General features: G+C 38.9%; 1 protein-coding gene across 13 annotated transcripts in view; it reads right to left on the bottom strand.

Moving 5' to 3' along the window:
- LOC137132570 (partitioning defective 3 homolog B-like) overlaps window positions 1-17,303 on the bottom strand; it is a 200,800-nt gene that overhangs the window by 95,145 nt on the left and 88,352 nt on the right. For 12 of the 13 annotated variants that reach the window (XM_067515274.1, XM_067515281.1, XM_067515277.1 and 9 more), the window contains 6 exons: window positions 14,541-14,732; window positions 13,714-13,872; window positions 10,892-11,042; window positions 6,663-6,765; window positions 6,395-6,519; window positions 3,790-3,834 (listed from right to left, as the gene is read on the bottom strand). In XM_067515274.1, the coding sequence (XP_067371375.1) occupies window positions 3,790-3,834; window positions 6,395-6,519; window positions 6,663-6,765; window positions 10,892-11,042; window positions 13,714-13,872; window positions 14,541-14,732 (775 nt within the window). The remainder of the gene's footprint in view (window positions 1-3,789; window positions 3,835-6,394; window positions 6,520-6,662; window positions 6,766-10,891; window positions 11,043-13,713; window positions 13,873-14,540; window positions 14,733-17,303) is intronic. The other variant, XM_067515278.1, reaches the window with a different exon arrangement.

Below are 17,303 nucleotides of genomic sequence, written 5' to 3'. Positions count from 1 at the left end.
GTTTTCTGAGAGATGTTTGTGCTAAGCTCCTCTGCCTGTTTGTCAGGGTCTAAGCCTGAATGGCGTTGGCAACAAAACGAGTAACTGAATGAGAGAGGAGCTGTTGATGGGAGGAGGGAGAGAAATTAGCCAACACAAAGACATAACATTACAAATAAAAAATAAAACATGACAAGAATTTGGGCTATTGAGTATTTTATAATACCAGTATACTGCAAGAAAAACTTGACTTGGGTTTGTTTGTGTATAGCTGTGTGTCCTCACAAGTGAAGACTGATGAGAGAAATAAAGATCCACAAAAGCAGAACCATTCTGCTAATCATCACTGCTTTAACAAGCATGTGTGTTAGGACATGTCTATTCACAGCTCTTACACACATTTTTAATAAGTGTATAACTGAAGATGTCTGTAGTCACCTGTAGTCAGCAGTATAAATACAATACCGTAGATACACACATGAGCAGGCCCACAAATCAACGTTTGTTAATCTTTTCATCATTCCTGTGGATATTCATTGCGGACTGCTTATTTTCACACGGCAACATCTCCCTTATAACGATTCTAAAAGACACACGCATGCAGGGCTCCAGGCTGTCCCCATCACCAAAGGAAAACACGGTGGAAAAAACACAGCTGCACCCGTTTGTTTTATGTCCTGTCAGCAGTTTTTTTCTACAGTATGTGTGCGAGTGTGTGTTTAACTGGGCTGTCCTATGTAAACGGGCTTGAGAAGGGAGTTCAGTCCATGCTTGAGACAGATACCGACTGATAGATTGTGTTTTAGTTATTTTTTTATTCTTGCACCTTTACATTGTTTGTGTCTGCACAGTAACATCATTTGTTATGACAGTGGATTTAATTATATCAGTTTGGAATTTAATTGGAGGCAAAACGCACACTCTCTCACACAGACACACTTGAGATTTATTGATGGAACAACTGTGCTACTACAGAAGGGTCCAGGTTATCTGACCTCAAAGACACAAAATCAAGTAGTGTGTGCTTCAATTCTGCATCCATGTTTTTAATATTGCAATGCTGAATAATATGCATTTTAAAACTTTTTTTTTCAATTTACAAAAAGGGAGATCCACAGATTGCGCAACAGCAGCCTCCACATATGGGAAACGCATTTATTCACAAAAATGCACTCGGTCACACGAACCCACTAACTCTCAGGAAAGATTTCCACACACATATACACACACGATTTGTAATATTGGCTCCTATTTCCATCGTTTTGCATCTCAGATGCTGCAAAATTATAATACAGCCTAATATAAAATCTTCCAAGGTTCACATTTTCCACAGGATGATGGAGACTTTCCATTACTGTACAGTAATTGCGTGTGTGTTTGTGCGTGTACTTGTGGTGCAGTTGCCCAGTGGTTTTTTTGGGGGCGTGGAGGGAAAGACCAGTGTTGGAAGTGAAGACAGCATTCCCAGAAGTCAGGATTCTGGGACCTGCACCCCAACGCTCTCTTACCATGCAGCTGTCTGACATCCCAGCACAGTGAAAGAAAGTGGGTTGGTAAAAAAAAAAGTCATGCTTGCCAGACACACTCTCTTTATCAACCCTCTGGGCAATGTGGCATTAAAAACACAAGTATAAGAAGGTATAAGAAATGTGCAAATACTGTACATTTAGCAATGAAAAAAAAAAGTATAGTAATGAAAGAGAAGAACAACTGGGCCTCTAAATATTTTACCGGACACTGAACAATGACACAACAGAGGAAAACATCGTCAAAATGTGAAAGGTTAGAAACTTGGAAATTCAAAGAAAAACGAAAAAAGATATGATGGGAGAAAAAAAAAGATTCAGCATTCACTTGCCACCAGTCAGATATAATTTCAACCAAAATCCAGGTAATTTAGATTCACTGAAGGAAGGAAATGAAGGGGGGAAATGAATGAAACAAAACTGCACACTAGAACTTATTGAAAGTGTCGTGCTGCCTGTCCTTGTCCAATATTTCAGTCAATACAAGTAAACAGAGGCAAAATAGGAGGCAGACCGAGGACCCCCAAGGGCTGTGTGTCTGTGCCTTTGTGTTGGTCTAAGCAATAGGGAACACAAGTGGAAACACAAGTGGACATCATTTACTGCAATCATGTGCTTCTGCCTGCAAAATCTGCAGATGCCACTGTGTTTTTACATGTTATTATTAATATTTCCTTTTTTTTTTTACATTTAGTAAGTTTATTGTTTTCTGCTACTGAACAGCAGCAGCACAGATCAGATTTGATTAGGTTACTTAATGGTCAGGTAACAAGTCTTAAGTCTGACTAATGTCAAACCAGGTTTGGTATAGAAACGATTTAGAGCTAATTTCAGGTAAGAGGATGGTTCTAACACTGAAGTCTGAAGGTGCACATGTTGTCCAGACACATTTAACCGCTGTCCCTAGTGGAGGGTCAGTGTGGCACATGGTTTTCTGGACTTTTTCACTTAACCAAAAAAACCAAGATAAAAATATATATATATATTTTCCGTATCTCCGTGGTAAAGGAAGATGATTCATTATTGTTTTATTAGGGTTTCACCCTGATAAAATTACTGTTACCACACAGCCTTGTGTTATTTGAATACCGTGTTTCATATCAGCTCTCTTCCTTAAAGAGTAACTTTACTCATTTCCATCTTGCTCTCTATGGCTTTAGTTTACGGTGTAAATGCACGTTAATGCTTTTAAACATTCCTCTGACATCCCTATGTTCAAATATTTCTCTTGCTTCAAATTTTTTATTATTAGAAGTTCAGATGATGTCATCCAGAGGAGCTCTCAAAAAGCAGATTGACCACGATTACAACATTCATATTCTCAGCAACAAGATGACCTAATCTGAACTGAAGGTTCCTCCAAGTGATGCCATCGGGAGGCATTTTTCAGCTAAAAGTAGAGACACATTTTGATGTGGGAAGTTTAATGGCATTTATGTACATATACTACCTAAACTAGAACCAGAAGAAGCAAGTTCAAAATCAGTGAAGGTGTCCTTTAAGAATTGTTTTTAACCTAGTGCATAAATGTCAGTACCAGCATGTATGAAAGTTGAGGCACAGCAGAATGTGTAAAAGGGTGGACTGATTGACAAGAATAACGTGGCAGAAAGCAACACAGATACAGTGGAATGAAGTACTGTGCCCCTACATTCAAGTATGTAACTGCAAATGCAATGAGGGAGACTTCAAGGCAAAGTTAAAGAAAAAAGTTCAATATCAAACTTTTGAAAGAAACAGTGTGCAGGTTACTAAGGTTTGAGTGTTTGAGTCCTCAGTCATCTCAGTTTCCTAGTGCTTGTGTCGTCCTCTCTAATTCTGTCTCCTACCCTATAGAACAAGCTCGTCTATGCATACGATACATGTGAGAGATGATCATAGTCAAAGTCCTCCAAATACCTCTACAGTTGTTAGGCAAGTCTTTTATTTTTGACAAACCAACATATTTTTAGAAAGACAGAAAGGAGCCATGAGTGTAAGAGATACCACAAGTACGAGGTGTGGAGAAGTGGCATGTATCTATGACTTAAAACAGGGCAATGATACGATGAAGAGAAAGAGCAGAGGTTGTTTTGGTTGTAGGAAAAAGACAAACCCCAATACTATTCTGTATCATACTGTGTGTAATGAGTACTGTATACTCTCTTTGTTTTAGTGCAGTGACAAATCGGAAGTCAATAGGGCCAGAAATTGAGTCCATATGTGCTTTCAACACACCAAAATCACTTCAGGTTTCCCTTCTCTGAGCCCTAGGTGTGCTAGAGGTTGTCTGTGTCTGGCTCACCTGCAGTGTTTCCAACCAAGGATCCCATGTTGCTCTCATCTGCCACTGAAACAAAACAAACACATTAATATACAAACATGCACCTACATACATATATGTGACAACCATTTCCTAATCTCCACGTTTTCCTTTTCTTGTGTCCAACGTGCCAACTGTGGAAAAGGCAACCCATTAACCCTCAAAATACTTTTTAAAAACATTATTGTGGTTCTCCTTCCTGCTTTCTTTCCAGGCTCTCCTGTCTACATGATTCTCTAACACGCTATTATTCTTTCTGTCTCGTCTTACAAAATGGCTGTTTTTTTTTCTGTGATGTTAAGTCAGCTTCATTGCTACTGAAGTAATTCCTCTTCCTCCCTTCCCTTAAACTTCATTTGTCATTCACCCTCCCTTCTCTCCTTCAGTCTCTCATCCCATTTCTCTTTTTTTTTGCAGTTTCTATATCACTTTCACCTTCTGCCCTTTACCCTCATGTCTCCTTCCATGTTTTCATTTTTTCTTTAGTTACACACATTCCATCTATTGCTGTTCTCCTCCCTCTTTGCCTCCTTTGATCACTATTCCCTCTATCATTGCCTCTTGTTAATCCTGCTCTCACTTTCTGCTTCTTCTCCAGTCTTTCTTTTGCTTTTCATCACTCCTCTTTAAAGAAAAAAATAGTCCAATGCCAAGGAACACATTGACTGAAGGCACTGCACCAATATGCATACGCACACACTTAGACCACAAAAACCAAGCAGTGACATGGCTTCTACCAGTAAATATTTTTTCTAATGAAAAGCAAGTTTAAAGTGTAATTCTAGCTGTGTGTGCGTCTGATGGCATCTGTCTGCGGTCAGTCCACGATTGCTCAGGCAGCCCAGTAGTTTGTGTGAGTGTGTGCCTACTTCAGCAGATCTCCAGATGTCATACACATAAGACACACACAGAAGAATGTTTCAACTCAATTAAATACTAACACACAACTTAATACTTAACTGAGTTCCTGAATTTATTTGATAGAAACTTGGTGAAAACAAAATAGGATGAGGAGAGAGTCAAACTGACCGAGGTGAAGTCAGATAGAGAGAAGAGCCACAGATGGAGAGAGTGAGAAGGACAAAGAAAAAACAAGGAAAAGAAGAACTAAATTACAACTAATATTAAATTACTCTTAAAGTTTCATTAGGCTGGGTAAGAAAATAAAATCCGGACATATTAATATAAAAATGACTTTATTTAACTGACCTATGATTTATATGCTGAAGACACTGTGTCTGTCTCACTTTGTATTTTTCTGTCTTGTCTAACTGTAGCATGGACTCAAAACTTAACAGTATTACAAAAGTGGAAATTTAATTTTGTTAAAATGTTGTTCTCAACTTGCACAAAATACTTTGGTGACACTGATTAAAAATCTGACACATGAGAATTATACACTATTATTATTATTAATTTACAGACATTAAGTGCTAACAGGTTTGAAAACAGTAATAGAAAGATCAAGAGAGGCTGATTTAAAATTATACCAGCATGTAAAAACTACTATGACCAAAACTGTTATGTTAGAGTCAGAGAACATTTCTACAACGCGAGCAGCTGTGTGGCCCAGCTGAAATTACTGTATCTAGAATGTAGCTTCACTTATCATTGACAGTGCATTAATACTTAGAGCAAGGTCAGCTTTGTCATTGATGGTAGTGCCCATATAATCTTAATTTTGTCCCACTACTTCATCTTTTTAATGTCACATTAAATTGAATGCTTACATTAGGTATCTTTACTACACACACACACACACACATATTTATTTTCAGTGTTGCTTGATGGTTTGTGCAGCTATAGCAGTTGGTAAAGGCAGTTGCTTACGGACCACAGGGTGAGTGGTTCAATCCCCGGCCCTGGCTATATGTAAGTGTGTGTGTGTGTGTGTTTGTGTGTGTGTGTGTGTGTGTGTGTGTGTGTATATATATATATATTAAAAAGTGTCCCTGGGCAAGACACTGAACCCCTAACAGCCCATTCCCATCACCATCTGTGCAGTGCCGGTTCAAGCCTGGTAGAAATTGGGGAGGGTTGAGATTCTTGCTCCACAGACAGACACACACACACACACACAAACACACAATTGAGCCAGCTTCAGGTCAGTGCCAATGCTATAGTACTTCTGCATAGATCACAAGATGGCCCCTGTGTACCCCAGCAGTTGACATGTCAACGTAAGAAATAACACAGATGTACAGTAGTTCTAGACAAACAGCCATAGCGGCAAACACAGAAACATGCAAGTTACCAAACCAAGTCTTAATGTGTAATACAACAACTTTTCCCCACCCATGTAAGCACATAAAACGCAACCATGCACACATATAGACCAAAACATCATTACAGACTATTGCAAAATCATGCAACAGGCATAATAGTCCCCCACCTGCACGTGTAGCTGTGTCTATGTGTGTCACGGCACAGTATGCAGTGCAACCCTGCAGTTGTATCAATCTGCATGTGGCTTTGATAACATGCCATTAAGGCAAGAGGCATGCTTCAGCAGGAATATTTAAATTTCTGTGTGGATAAGCTGCATGCAGTCACCATGCAGAGCAGATAAACAGAAAAATCACCCCACCAGTGTGCTGCTGGTTCTGAGTCGTACCCAGGTCCATGCTTTTGGAGGCTTTAACATGCTGGAACTGCCGCTGATTCTGAGTAGGAGACTGGGGCTGAGCCGAGGTAGAGATGAGAGTGGTTTCCCTGGAACAAATGTAAGTAAATGTTATTACTAAAAAACAACACTTGGATTTTTTATTATGTAATTTCTGTATCTGTGCATGTAATTAATTTCTAAAGAGCTTGGTATAACAATATTGCAACACAAAGCAAACATTAGCACACACCTTTCCTGTAGGTAGGTGTGCTGACTAAGGCTGCTAAACTCCTCAGGTCCATACAGCTCCACCTCCTCCTCCTCATCCATGTGAGTGTAACTCCCATTGGTCACTGGAAAAAAAACAACAATCTGTATTGAGAATAACGATGGTCATCTTTCATTGGAGCACCCTAGCTGGGGTCAGCTTAAATTCACTCTGTTTATAGTGGCTTTTCTTGAAAAGCCAATAGTAAATGAGTTTACAGTACAGTACACTTCCATCTACATCTAGGGAGACACTGAGGAGCATGTCAGTAGCAAAAAAGGTAGCAAAACCCACCAATTACTGAGCTTTATCTTAGCCTTTAAACTACAATGGCAATCTAGATCCTGCACTTTCTATGAACAAAACAATAAATCTGTCTTGGAGTAAGTAATTGTGGACTGATACGTCTGATATATTAGAATTATAGTAATCTGCCATGTGAGGTGTGCAAGTGGCAGATTTAAAAAAAAGGCTCCAAACCCTTACAATGTTAAATGGCCTTTACACACACAAACCCAATTCAACCCGATTCATCTGCTCATGCATTTAAGGGCCATCCATGAAAACAGAAACAAACAATGCTAATACATAGATTATGCTGCAGGATTGTTTGGAAAAAAGTTTAAGAAAATATCCTGATGGTAACCAGATATTCTTCTCCCAAGTAAAAAAAAAAAAGCCACAACAGTGGTACAGATGTGCTGACAAATAAAACTGCCCAAAGCTACCAGGGTTTGTGAAGATAATACAGTTTCCAGGCTCAAGCTTAAAGGAGGTGATGATCTGATACTACATTTGGTAAAGGGACACTTCACCCAACTTTTACCTAACTGTAAGCCACTAGATTACCTATGATCTAGAAACACTAAACATTACAGTAGACAACTGAACTAATTTGAGCGGGTAAATGACAAAAGACTCACGAGAATAAAAACTAGAAGGAGGAAAAGAGGAGACAGATGAAGATAAGCAGCTGGATGAAGACAAATGTATGGCAAACATATAGAGGATAAAAGTTACAAAGTAAATGCAGCTGCTCTGCAGAAGATGCTGCAGATGTTTCGCTGTGATATGGCTGCGTCTGCTTGATGAACGAGTTTAAGACAACTTCATACACAATGCACCCGAGCACAATTCGTATAGTCATCACTCTTTAGAGTGCACAGATGCCGGCATCTTAACACAACCCTCGCTGGCTGTCCTTTGCTGCATGTGCTCACATCTGCACACATGTGACTGAAAGGAGAGACGTGGAGAGGAAAACATAAGCGTCTGAAGATATCACATCCTTTCATCTTCATCCCTTTTTCCCACTGCCTCTCTACACTAATCACCTGCTTTATTTTTTCTGCTCCCGTTCTTGCAATCTTCTGATATTTTGGCTGTCATTTATCTCTCCTTCCACATCTCCCATAAATCATTTTATCTCCCACTCAGTTTTCACCAATTTTTTTTCTAAACTTCCTCCCTCCTCCTCCATGCCAGCACCTTAATCAGCCGAACTGTCAAAAACACATTCTTCTTTCACCTCACAGACACACACACAGAAATCTGTTCTCACTGACTCCCACTATTTGAAGTGAAAAAAGGCATTTGGTGTGTGGATGATAGATCAATAGCAGTTTACTCCAATAGCAGCTATATGAATACTCTTGTTTTGCACTCAACTTTTCCTTCCTGTTGTCTGTATTTGTCTACAATGTGCCTGTCTAATCAACTCTAGCACTCACGCTTCTCATCTCCATCACCCGTCCCTCCTCTCTCGAAAAGAAAATCATGGTATCAGGAATTTTACACATAAATCACATGAACTATTGTAACTATTGCCCAAAACAAATGAAATACACTTTGATAAAAAAAACACTGCAGGATGTCTGGAGCTAGACTTACACTAAATTATTTTCATTCAACCATCGAAAATTATTAATCGTTAAATTACAAAGACACAAAGTGTATAAAAGGGGAAAAGTGAGAGAGGGGAGGACTCATGGTAGCCGACATAATAAGATGCAGCTATGGATGAGAGTTAAAGGAAAAGATGTATAAATGCAAAAATAACACATCTGCATAAATACATATTGTATATAGGGAATCATTAAACTCAATTTATTCTTCTGCAGAAGCTCACATTGGTGCAAGAAAAAGATTTCTTCAATTTGATTTGGACTTCAATGCTAAATAAAAAAAAGATTCAGCATGTGAAATACTTCATTAGGAGAGTAAAATACTGGCAAGTGCACAACGAGCACGGATACACATAAGCGATAACATCCACACACACGGCAGCAAAGAGCCTGAAAAATATGCTTACTATATGTACACACACACACAGACACACACACACACACACAGAGTAGAATGTGCATGTAAATGACACCATAGCCGAGGTGAATTTGAACAGCAAAGTGTATTCAAGGTCAGAGCTGTTTACCAGACTCAGTGTAAACACACACATACACACACACACACAGAACGCGGTTTGATTCTGGCCAACAATCCCTGTACCAACACATCTGCGTGTGTGCGTGTACACACACAAGCCATTAACACACTTCTAAACAAGCAGAGATATCATTCAGAAACCAACATATACTAACACACATCATTAACAAACAAGAACATGTGCAAGCAGACACTGAGGATAACACACAAGCATGTATACAGTCAGACAAAAAGCGCATACAGATAATAGGCCTACTGTATAGGGATGGAGCAGATAAAGGCAGTGAGAAAGAGCGATATAAAGCACAAAGAACTAAAATAACTCTTTGTAACAGATCAACCCCAATAATAAACACAGCAACCTTGAGAAAAACAAGAGAAAAATAGAGCTGGGAGAGAAATGCAAGAGAAAATAGGGGCAGAATAGTCACTAATTAAGTTTTGAGTGTAGATTGCAAAATCTGTTTGTTTGTTTTTATCTTAGCAATATGATTTTTATGATTAATTATTTTATTTAGTCCTTTATAGAGCTTATTGCAAATAATATGTCTTTTGATGTGGTTTTTAGTTAGAAAAAGCTAAAACTGAAAAACAAAGTAATATAATGGTATATTAAGTTCTGCCACTATAAAATCAAAGATAAGTGGTGAGAAATGTATCTGTGTAGCTACGGTACTAGTGAAAATATTTCAAGCAATTAGTGGCGGGTGATTTCATAACCACGAGCAGGGTTCCCCAGTAAATTCTAATAATCTGTATTCCTGCCTCGAAGGAAAACAGCTCAGAGCAGGGGTAGAAGCTGTAAGTGGAGTGAAAAGCAGTAGATTAGAGAGTACATCTTTGTTAAGTGCAAATTGTCTAAATGGTCTAATCAGTAAGGCTGGATGTTGACACTGATCTCCTGATTCGCTTCGATTTCAATTCACACAGTCCAGAATTGATACATCTCAGTCCGCTTTGATTCTATTCAATTGGTTATTTATTTACATTAGATAGATAACAATATTGCATTGGGCACTTTTTACATTCTGGGATTTTTATTTTACTCTTCTTTCATCAAGTGAGCAACATTGTTCCTACTTCAACATAAAATTATGTATAGTTCACATAACCACATAAACTCGAAACATTCGGGCCTAAAAACCTGGAGTTAAGGGTTATTTTCCTTAACAAATGCAAAAGACTAAACCTTTGCATTAACACGGTCAGCTGACAAAGTCATGGCGGCCCCATAAACTGTGAGGGTCTGCATACACAACCATAGAGAACCATTCAGGTCACCATTTATGGCACTGTCTTGACCCAAGACAGCTAATGCAGTCAACCATCATACTCAGCTTTTAAACTTAAAATAAGATGTTTGTGCACTTTTTAAGGTTCAGTGTGTATGTAACACAACTCCACCTTGTGTGGGTTTGTGGTTGTTCAGTATTAATGTGTCCTGTATTTGGTATGAGTAGGTGCAATGTAGCAAATGTACTTGATAAAGAATATTCAAAGTAAAGAGAATCTGACCCAGCGTTTGATAATTTACCATTGTTGGTACTAGACAGAAAGGTGTGAAAGACAGATTCATATAGGAAATGCTCTTTACATTTATTAATTAACATTAACATTTATTAATTCTTCATGGCAAGAAAGAGTCAGACCAATAGACCAAAAATGGCAAAAAGGAAAGGATAAGAAAAATATGAATTAAAATAAAAATTAAATAATGCTGTGAATATGTGAATGTCTAATAGCCTGCCAGACAAAAATACCTCACTTACCGCTTGATGCATAGACAGAGTTGGTCACCATGGGATAAACGGGGCCATTGGCCTGACTGATCAATCCTGCCTGACCATTCACTGGGCTCATTTGTCCCGCCAGACCAGAAGAGCTGTCAAATGAGCGATTAGGTGACACCCCATGTTGATCCTACAACAGGAAGGAAATAAAGACTGGAGTACTTAGGACTTCAAAATGTTCAAAAGTTCCAAAAAGGTGGACTGAGATGGATACATAAAAGATCAAATAAGCAAAAATTGCCACAACCATATTTGATGCTTATGCCATTACAGAGAAAAAACATGTTGAAATGTAAGTGAGGCAAAACTCGTGTCTCTTTAATTTACCTTTCCAGAATCTAAAATGTTGTTTTATTTTCTTTAGTTTAGGTGTCTAGTACTGTATGTGGGTTGAATTTAAATTAAAAGATGACAAAATGTGGGCTTTGTGGTAGACTATTCAAACACAATCAGATGTCAAGGAGACTGAATAAGAGCGAGACACTTAAAAGACAGTGGAGAATCCAGATGAAAAAGGGCCCTCTTTTCCCATGGCCTGCTGGGTTGTAACTGTCTTCAACACTGCTTCACTTTTCTGTGTGTGTCTGTCTGTGTGTGTGGCGCTGACAGTCATGCTATCACCTATCACCCTGGTGGGAATGTCCTTTACAGACCATGTTATAATCAAACAAAGCATCTGTTTGAGTGTTGATGATTGTCTTTCAGTGGGCTATTAATTCATTTCATTTCTTTGGCATCTGTGCGTAGAAAACTTCCCTTTCATTAAATTGTGTTTCCAACATGTAGTTCAACATCCTTGCGTCTTTGTGTGAATCTGCCTCTATTAAAAGAGTAACCATCCACTGACATAACTACGAGATGACAGTACTGAATATGACAAATCCTACTTGTCGTCTTTCTCGTGACCCCCACCACCAGCACCACCTCCTGCCCTCCACCCAACCTTTTCTTATTTCCAACCCAGGATGCATCACTCTTCGATCTGTTCCACTCCCTGGCTCTCTCCCAGGATGGATCTCATTAGCCAGTGTCATAGTGCAACCACACTACTCTTGAAAAGCAAAAGCTTCTCCCGACACTAGAAAAGAGGGTTTTAAGTTATGAAAACTTTGGTTTTGGATACAGTCAAACACGTTAACATAGGATCATCTCTGTATGACATCAACTGGAATTTGTTTTCAATGTGTTTAGTTGATTTCCACCCGAACTTGAAGTGCTACTAAGCGCAGGGCTACAAATAAGCTTCAGCCAGACTCTTTAAAACGCTAAAATCTTATCTTATATTTGTTCTTAGAGAATAATGTTTGTCAAATAATAAGTCAATGTAATAATTAAAAAAAAAACAATCCAAGCCTGTAATGTGAAGTAAGAGGTGTTTTGCATGCTAAAGACTTTTTCCTCACAAGTAATGCTGCTTGGAAACTCATACTGTAACATTTTAGTCGAACAGCACAGGATGCTGACATGCCCATATGAAAGTCATCTTGCACATGGACTAATATAATTTCTAAAACCTTTAATCAAAGTTATAAATTCAGACAGTGTGATAGCAGCAGTGCTGATATTGAAGAACAGCATCAGATTGCATTCATGGAATTGCAGCCTGTGCTTACTGAAAAGAGCAGCTGGGTAAAGTGAGAGGTTAAACAAAGCTGGCTTCATATGAATACACTAAGATGTAGGGAGTGAGAAAAAGAGTAAGAGATAGAGAGAAGAAAAAGAAGAAAAAAAAAACATCAGAGCAAAAAAGAAAGTAGAGTGGTCCACTTCCGTAATGTAAAAACATCAATAGTGAAGCTCCAAAAAGCTTTTAAGGTGTAGTCTCTAATCTATCGTTCTTTCTTTCTCTCTTTTGTATCTTCTTCCACTCTTGAGACAAAGAGGGAGGCAACTCTTTGAAGTTGCTAACAGCTTTCACCATCAAGCTATTGACAGGGGACGACCTGAGCCCTTAAACCCCAGCGAACCACCATATATACACACTTTTACTCAGATGGCATCTTATTCGGTGCGCCTGCCTAAAACTAATGCAGCTTAATACAACAGCCATGTAATACGCCCTAGCTTCAGGAGCACTGTCAGGAATATTAGCTTTGTTATGGTGACATTATATCAGTCAGGCAACACTGCCTTAAACATTCACCTTGACACTGTAACTTTTGTTAAACTGCTTTCTCGTCGTTATAATCCTTGTATCTCTCTGTTTCCATCACGTTTTATGTGTCATGCACATCGTTGCTGTGGCTCTCGTTCTGCTACCAGCAGGCCATGCAAAGGGCCATTCACACTTGAGCCAACAACCTGGCTTTGTGTGTGCAAGGGCTTGTACAAACATTCAACAGAGTCGTGTAAAAGGCATCAACTGAAAAGCAGCCAAGATGAAAAGCATTTTTTTTTTCCTCATAAAGAAAAGAGATACAGCTGAGTGAAGAACACTCTGTTACACACGCAGAAAGAAGCACACACAGATACACAGACACACAAAATCTCAATAGCTCAAGTGTAAATGCTCTTTTGCTGCTGCCGGTAAGAGCAGGGAAGAGACTAGTGTCAAGTATGTGAAGAATGGCTAAGTCAGGGCTAAAAAGTTACCGTGCATACAACGAGACAGAGGCAGAAAATATGCTTTAGTCACAGAAAGCCCACCGTGAGTCTCTCTTTCCATTACAATATGTTCTATGTTTACCATAATTAAGCATTGCATGTGTGTTCAGTTGAATATAGTCACACCAACCATTAGTGTTCTCTTTATCTACAGCAACCAGGTAAACAAACTAGTGAGAGCGTGAGAGAGTGTGTACCTGCAAAGCCCTCAGCACCACTAGCTGGATGGTCCCTCTTACATTTCCTTCCTGTGACATAGAGCGGCGGAGCGTTTCCATGGCCACGTGATTGGATCGTCCCAGCAGCGATTCGCCGTTCACAGCTACTAGCTGGTCATTGACACGCAGACGCCCATCCTGTAAGACACACGGCCGTTTAATTTGCATTTTCACTCTGTTGGATGTACGTGTATTCGTTTCCAATAAGTGCAGGTTATTTTTCAGTCTGTTATAATCGACAAATATTCAGATATTCACGAAAGAAGAACAAAGATATGAGAACAAACTGCAAGTTTTTGGCACTTGAGCAGCACCATACAGCAAACACCACAGAATTCCCAGTCAATGCACCATTTTTCTGATTCTATACCTTACGCTGCTGCCTGGATCAAAGCTTCAGCTAAGTATATATATTTACTAGGGGTGGAAATTATATAGGCGTATAACAACCAGAGCTCCAACAGTTTCCTGGCACTTAAATTCACTTTGCCTTCTTCTGCACTTGGCACTGACAGGATTTTGAAGCAAAGTGCGTTCTTGGTGTTCCTGTGCTAATATTAAAGAAATATGTCACTTACTTAAGTGATATGTCTGCCCTATGTTTTATCGTTTTTGGAAAGCAGGGAACGGCATGAACAAATAGGCTAATCCATGTTAAGGACTGATGGAGGCATTTGATCATTGTTTTGGTGTCTGTATGGGAACTAATTAGTTGAATAAGGTATTCAAAATTATGGTAATTATGGTATTAAGGTTTTGTGTTACTATTTGTGTTCATTGAAGTATGTATGAGAAAATAGCGTCACCTTGTATGCAGCACCTCCATGTATAATAGATTTAATGAAGATTCCCAGATCCTCTCCCGTCTCCCTGGACTTGTTTCCTTTGAGGCTGATGCCCAGCCCTGCTGAGCCAGTGTCATTAAGGGGCACCTCAAACATGAGTTGCTCCTTCCCATTCTCCAACACAAAGCTCGGCGCACAAGGCATCTCCTCCTTCTGGGGATGAGAGACAGTGATGAAGGTAGAAATAGGGAAGAGAGGAGAAAGGTAAACAGGGTGAGGAGACATAGGTCACCTTATAATGCTTGAATAGTCTCAAAAAGCTAAACTAAAAGCTTTTCCATTTGAGAGAAACCATTACAAGAAGCTTTTGAGATAAATTTCTCTATGACTGAAAAATTGCAACCAGAGTCTATTTTCAAAAGGAAAAGGGAAAAAAAGCCATTTGGACTGACTGCTTTTATATAACCATCTATTTTTTCTTTCTTTCTCATCTCTGAAATGACCTGTGCATTAGATAAAACTGAATACAGCAAACACAGACAGCCAGGGAGACAAAAGTACTGAGCAAAGGAAATGTAGAGAGGAAAGAAAGATTGTAAAACACAGAGAAAAAAAGAACCAAAGACTGACTGTATTAAAAAATGACTATTATAAACTCAAAAAGATGGTGAAAAATACTATATTATCAAGAAGGAGCTATGGCAGTAATGACTACGGCTGAGACAGACTGAGAGGGAAAATTTGAAGAGCAAAAAAGTAAGTGGATCCTGCAAGATGAAAGAGTGTGTCTAAAACTTGTTGGACTGCATGTGGATTATACAGATTTAAAAGTGTAATGATAAGCACACTTTTCATCCCAAATACTCAACAGGAAAAAAAAAAGAAAATCTGTGAAAACTCAAGTTGTTAGAGAATTGTTTGGTCCATGTCCCTAGTACCCATATATTTTACTTTTAATCTTACTATTAGGAAAAAACATAAATACATCCAGTAGGAAAATAAAATATTTTTCTTAACATTGAAAACCAAACAGAAAACCAGAGGGTGGGTGTTTGTAGCATGTTCGGCTTAATCAAAAGTCAGCCCATGACTGTATATGTGTGTGTTTTTGCCAAAAACTCGTGGAAGATGTTCATGTCTGTGTTTATGTGGTTCGATTGTGAGTGTTTGCGTGTTTGCGTAGGTCAGCAGTGTCAGGTTTAGACACTGTTTGTCTGTGAGGATTGTAGGTTTAACAGCGTTAAGCCGACACAAAGTCCTCTACTCTGCAGAAAACTGTTTTCCCTGCTGGAAAAAGTCTCCCCATCAGACTCACTGGCCAGACCTGATAGGAAGCTCCACGACCTTGAAAAGAACTTCAAAACCCCCAGAAGAGAAATGTTAGCTACTTCCTGTGCATGATTACAAAGAAAATGTGTTAGTCCCAGAGATTCTGTACAAACAAATGTTCATGATTTGGCACATTTTCAGTTAGTCTGCCACGTTACATTCTTTATTCATGGGATTTTTCTTCCTTGGTTGAATTTATTTTTTTTTTTAGTGCATTCAGCATGGGGCAGAACTAGTGCCAAACTGAATTTAGGGCAGAGCATGGGAGTTACTGTACTGTAGTAAAAAAAAGTTTGAACCAGCAGTTTTCAGCTTTGGGGTCAAGACCACCCACAGAGCTGTGAGATGTGTTATGGACTCTGACAATAATATGCAAATGTATGTAAAGTTGTTGTTTTTTTTTCTGGATGTTGAATTTAATTTCCCTGTAAAACAATGAACAAACACAGCCTCCGAGCTTTCTCTGATAATTTACCAGACAAACAAATGGCCCGTGAGCAATGTAGAAACATCAATCTTACAGTTTGTGGGTTTTTACAGCAAAGTGAATACAGGAAGCAGAAAACAACACAAAATTAAGCAAGGCCTCTCTTTTTCATTACCTAAAACTGCTTCCAACATCACAAACACCCACACACACACATACATGAGTATACAAACACGAGGGCACAAACAATTGGTGCAGTAAGTGCACACTGCAATTTCATGGAACATTTCTATTATTTCAGCCTCACTGCTAGAATATTGTCCACTATATTAAAATAACAAAGAGTGGTGTCCTTTCATATGTGTGTTTTCTGTTTGTGCCCTGTCTGTTTATCTTTTGTACATGAACTCTTTTAAATACCCCCCATGCCAATTTAACATTTGAATAGGTTCCTACAATGACAGATCAACTGAAGGACGCACTACTAAAAAAAGAGCTCCCTGCCTGTTGCTGTCTGTGTGTGTGAATGAGTATGTGCATTGTTTCATTCGGTCAGGAAAACATGGGGGAAAAATGGGAAATACAGGGTTTGAAAATGATGGGTCAACTGAAACTCACGGAGATGAAATGTGAGCCAGAGAGATAGACAGAGAAAGATTTAAATAGAACAAATAAAAAAGAAGATAAGAAGAATGATGATCATAAATGTAGTTATTAACTGAGTGAGTAATATTAGGGGCATAGCGCTTAGCCATAAACTGTACAGCTCTGTTTTATGCTTATTTGTGTGTAAGGACACCTGTTTTCAGCAACATATTCTTTTAATGAGAGCAGCTCGCAGATGTCCTTCCACCCATCCATGCAGAGAAATATGTGTGTGTTTCTGTGTGTGTTTGTGTGTAAGTGTGGAAAACCCCATGCTGTGGGAATGACTGTCCAAGGATTCATTTTACAAGGCCAAACAACAGCAACCGCTGTGCTTAAATGTAGCACTACAGGTGACAGACACACACACACACACACACACA

The sequence above is a fragment of the Channa argus genome, chromosome 9 (genome assembly GCF_033026475.1).
Source record: "Channa argus isolate prfri chromosome 9, Channa argus male v1.0, whole genome shotgun sequence".
Lineage (NCBI taxonomy): Eukaryota > Metazoa > Chordata > Actinopteri > Anabantiformes > Channidae > Channa > Channa argus.
This window is presented reverse-complemented; position numbering and strand designations above follow the sequence as displayed.